Genomic DNA, 4,619 nt, shown 5'->3' with positions numbered 1-4,619 from the left:
TATGAGCCCCTAATAAAATGTTAAAAAATAAAAATAAAAATCTATAAATTAAAAAAAAAGAGAGAGAGGTCAAGAGAAGCGGCCAGGCTTGCGCTCTGAATGAGCAGAATTGTGATGGACCGAGAGAAGGATGGGGGCACGCTCTTGAGAACTTGCTCGTCCCCCAAACTCTCACTGGATCAGCCTCCAGCGCCCAGATTCAGAGCCCCTGCTCATTTCTGATGCCCAGATTTGGCTGAGTTCTTTCAGCCACCATGTCATGCAACAGATTGGAAGGTCTAATGTGGTGGGAAAGGCCTGATGGCCCAATGATGATGAATACCAACTGGTTCTATTTACTGAGCACTTACAGGAACGTTGAAGAGTGCTTTGCATTATAATTATGCTCCAGTTTATCTTTGGAGAAATCCAATAGGACTTGGTTCTTAACACCCTATTTCATAGATGAGAACATCAAGGCCTCCTGTCAGAAGTGAGGACGTTGGGATAAGAGCAGGGTACTTTGCATGACCAAGGGGCAGCACCCAAACAGAACAAAACCCACTGCCCCTGAGCCCACTCTGACTCCTAGCAGAGGCCTGCTGGTGAAGTGGGCCACTCACTTGGCTGCTAACCACAAGGTCAGCGATTCAAATCTCCTACCGCTCCCAGGGAGAAAGATGAGGCTTCCTGTTCTCCTAGAGATTTAAAGTCTTGGAGACCCACGGGCAATTTTACTCTGTCCTATAGGGTCGTTTTGAGTGCCAGCACAGAAATCAGTAATAAAGGCAGGCATCATGGCTAATCAGACCGAAGAGGGACCGGCAGGAGAGGAGAGGCTCTAAGGTTGCACCATCTCCGTTGTTGAACAGAGCCGGGCAAAGTGGACAATGCCTTCCCTGGCCTCCCCCCATTCAAAGAACAGCAGCCCCAGCAGGTGAGTTCAGGTAGGCTTTTGGTGGGCGGCTCATGGAATAGAGAGGCTCTGGCCATCACCTGTAAGGTTTGTGTCCGTGAGGATGATTTCATCCATGCAGAAGGGGCCCATCTCCTGAGCCAGCGGGAGGAGGTCTATCCGATGAACCAGCATGGGGCCATTTGCTGGGGGAGACTTCAGAGCCCCAGAGGCATGCACACAAGTCTCCCAGAGGTCAGTGCAGGTGAAGAGCCAGCTGGAAACAGCAGGAAGCCTCTCAGTATACAGCCCCAATCCTCCCCACCGCAGCCCTGCATCCCAAACCTGAGAGTCTGTGCACTGCGAGGCCAAGAGAGGCCCCAGAACCTCTTCGCACAGGTTGTCCTGCATGCAAACAAGCCCTCTCCCGCCCCCCTCCACCCCACTGCATCACAGTGGGCTCAGCTCAGCTTTTGCTCCATGACACTCCTTCCACTTGGCAATGACTCCGACCTGACTCTCGGAAGCCCTAGGGTGTCGGGATGGAATGTTGGGTGGGTGTGCCGTTCGGAAGCAGATCTCCAGGCCTTTTGTCAGAGGGGCCTCAGACATCGAGGATTTGCTGCCCAGCACAGCCTGCTTGCCGACCGCATCACCCAGGGCCTCCTGGATGTCACTCTGGGGAATTACACTGTCGCTCAAAGGCAGCCCCATCTTTAAATTATACCGTAATTGTGTGTCTGAAGCAGACTATCTGTTTAGGATCTAACCACAGAGAAGACTGATACACCTCAGCATTACCGAACTCATTGAGACGTAAAACCGCGAGCAAACCCCCCTGAGAGACCTTTGGAAAGAGCATTGAATCAAGGGATCAGGACGGCTGGATTGTCCTCCAGCTCTTTTGTTCTCTCACGGAAGGAACATTCTGAGCCCCAAACCAAACCCATGGCTGAGCTGATTCCAACTGCCCCCTCAGGTTCCCACGGCTGTCATCTTTATCGAATCAGACTGCCTCATCTTTCTCTGGTGGAGCGACTGGTGAGCTCGAACTGCCAGCCAGTGGGATGGCAGCCAAGCGCCTCACCATTGAGCCACCCAGGCTCCTGAATGAACTTCCATGAATCACAAAATCTCTCGGCCCCCAATGTCCTCCTCTGCAATGACAAGGACTGTTCTCTAAGGTCTCTCACAAGTATGATGTTCTGTGATCAGATTTCTGTGAGAAATGCTGTATTTCTAGGAAACACTCGATTCTTAACAGGAGCCCTGGTGGTGGAGTGGTTATGTGTGGGGCAGTGATCCTCACCGGCAGCAGTTCGAAACCCCCAGCAGCTCCTGTGGAGAAAGGCTGGGCTTGCTACTCTCCAAAAGAGTGACAGCCTCAGAAACCCAAGGTACAGTCACTGTGAGTCAGCAGTGACTCGGTGGCAGTGAATTTGGAGTTTGGTTCAACTGCTGAAAATAAACACAGTCGGTGGAGTCCGTGACTCAGGGTGACCCCGGGTGTCTCAGAGTAAACCTGGTCCCTGGGGGTTTGTGACTGTGGGCTTTTGGAAGCAGATGGCCAGATCTGTTTTCCAAGATACCTTTGGGCATTCAATGGCACGGTGTTTTAACCATTGGCACCTCTTAACAACTAACTGCAGTCCAATCTAAATTTTTTTGTCAAAGAAAATGTGTTCAAAGTCCCAGGTTACCACAAGACCAGATGGAAGAGCCCTAGTGCACAAGGGGTTACCCCTGAGCAGTTCACCACAAAGCCCCTGGTTTCATCCCACCAGCAGTGAATGCTATGGAGAATGAGGAAGTAAGGATTTAGAGTCTAAGACAACCAAAAGGCCCGCTCTACCCCATCCTATAGCATTGCTCTAAGTCAGAATCGGCTCAATGACAGGGGGTTTGAGGTTTTGGGTGAGTACCTCCTGTGGACCCTCATCTCCCCAGAACCAGCTGCACTCCTTCCATAGCTCATCACAGATTAGCTACCTGTCAGGTCTAGGCTCCGTGGGACTCCAGTCACAGGTGATGTTCTTTATGAGGTTTTGGAAGTCTACTGTGAAGGTCAAGGTCATCTTCAGGGTGTTCTTCCCGGAGCCTTTGTATGCAAAGCAGAGCTAGAGACATCAAATAAGTCCATCAGTCCTACCAGTGCAAGAAGTAGCCACGCAGCCAGAATCTTATGCCTGACTGTAAACAGGCCTCCCTGCCTGCCCCGCCCTCCCTATCATTCACCCTCCAGAATTTAGCAGTTAGAAGAGCCAACAGTTTTGATTAAATCCTTTGTTCGGTAGAGAGTTAATCAGCTCCTAGTGCTGTGCTTAGCAGTGAAGATTTGATTGAAAATACAGAGTTCTGCTTCCTGGCTCACATAGAAGGTAACTGTTCTTATCCATTTACCCGTACAACTTTGAACAGGACATGTGACTTCCATTGTGACTTCTCTAACCCTCAGTTCAACGCTCACTCCCAGGCATTCCTGCTTCCTAACTCTAAGTTAAGTCCGGAATTGTTCAATGTAAGAAAACATTAATGCCGCCATTGTCAATGTTGGCATTTGGGGCATTTTGAGTCAATCCTTTGCTGTGAAGTATATCCTGTATATTGTAGGATTTTCTTCAGCATCCTTGACTTCTACCCATTAGACAACAATAGCACCCCAGCCCCAGTTCACCTGTGACAACCAAAACATTTCCAGACATGGGCAAGTGTCTCTTGGCAGGCAAAGTCTCCCTCCTTTAGAATGACTGGTCAAGATTGGGAGCTGGAAGGTGGGTATTGCCCCCAATTTCAGTATACTGGATCCCACTGCAGCCCTACTAGAAGGGGACTTTAAACCCCTGCCGAGAGCTCAGCGACCCAGCAAGGCTTACTCTGGATTGCAAACAGCAAGTGAGCAGTGTCTAGTTTTTAAAGGACACCCCAGTTACCAAAGCAAACGATTTAAGCTGTGCTCAAAAGATAAGCCAGTAAACCCATGAATAATAACAGTAACAATGATACAAGTCACCAAGGATTGTTGCTAGGGTTCCAATTCTTACATGTTTTTGTTGTTGTTGTTGTTAGATGCCATCAAGTCAGTTACAACCCGCAGCAAGCCTAAACACAACAGGATGAAAACCGCATGGTCCTGCGCCATCCTCACAGAGGTGGCTTTGCTTGAGTCGACTGATGCAGCCACTGTGTCCCCCCATCTCCTTGAGGGCCTTGCTCCTTTTAGATACCCCTCCATTTTACCAACCATGATGTCCTTCTCCAGGGGCTGGTCTCTCCTGGCAACAGTCTTGCCATCCTTGTCTTTTAAGGAGCACTTTGGAGTACATACTTCTTCCAAGACAAATTTGTTTTACCAGGTAGCAGTCCATGGTACTTTCAATATTCTTCTCCAGCACATTAAAATGCAGTCTTCCTTATTGAGTGTCCCACTTTCATATGCATGTGAGCCAATTGAAAATACCATGGCATGGGTCAGGTACATCTAGTCCTCAAAGTAACATCCTTACTTTTCGATTCTCTCAAAAAATCTCATGCAGCAGATTAATCTAATGCAACATGCCTTTTAATCTCTTGACTGCTGCTTCCATAAGCACTGACTGTGAATCCAAGCAAGACAAAATCCTTGACCACTTCAACCAATATCACGATGGTAACTATTGGTCCATTCGTGAGCAATTGGGTTGGACTGTGGTGGGTTGTGTGTGGCTGAGGTGCTGGAAGCTATGTCACTGGTATTTCAAGTGCCAAC

General features: G+C 49.0%; 1 protein-coding gene across 1 annotated transcript in view; it reads right to left on the bottom strand.

The window, feature by feature from the left end:
• Window positions 1-4,619, bottom strand: part of PKHD1 (PKHD1 ciliary IPT domain containing fibrocystin/polyductin) — a 579,560-nt gene that overhangs the window by 527,933 nt on the left and 47,008 nt on the right. Inside the window, exons 21-22 of the mRNA XM_045294754.1 lie at window positions 2,864-2,991; window positions 976-1,151 (exon numbers count right to left, since the gene is read on the bottom strand). Coding sequence (XP_045150689.1) covers window positions 976-1,151; window positions 2,864-2,991 — 304 coding nt within the window. The remainder of the gene's footprint in view (window positions 1-975; window positions 1,152-2,863; window positions 2,992-4,619) is intronic.

Source organism: Echinops telfairi, unplaced genomic scaffold (assembly GCF_000313985.2).
Source record: "Echinops telfairi isolate 266 unplaced genomic scaffold, ASM31398v2 ScPeMD7_3533;HRSCAF=4204_1, whole genome shotgun sequence".
In the NCBI taxonomy this organism is placed as follows: Eukaryota; Metazoa; Chordata; class Mammalia; order Afrosoricida; family Tenrecidae; genus Echinops; species Echinops telfairi.
Note: the sequence above shows the minus strand (reverse complement) of the source record. Positions and strands in the feature narration are given on the sequence as shown.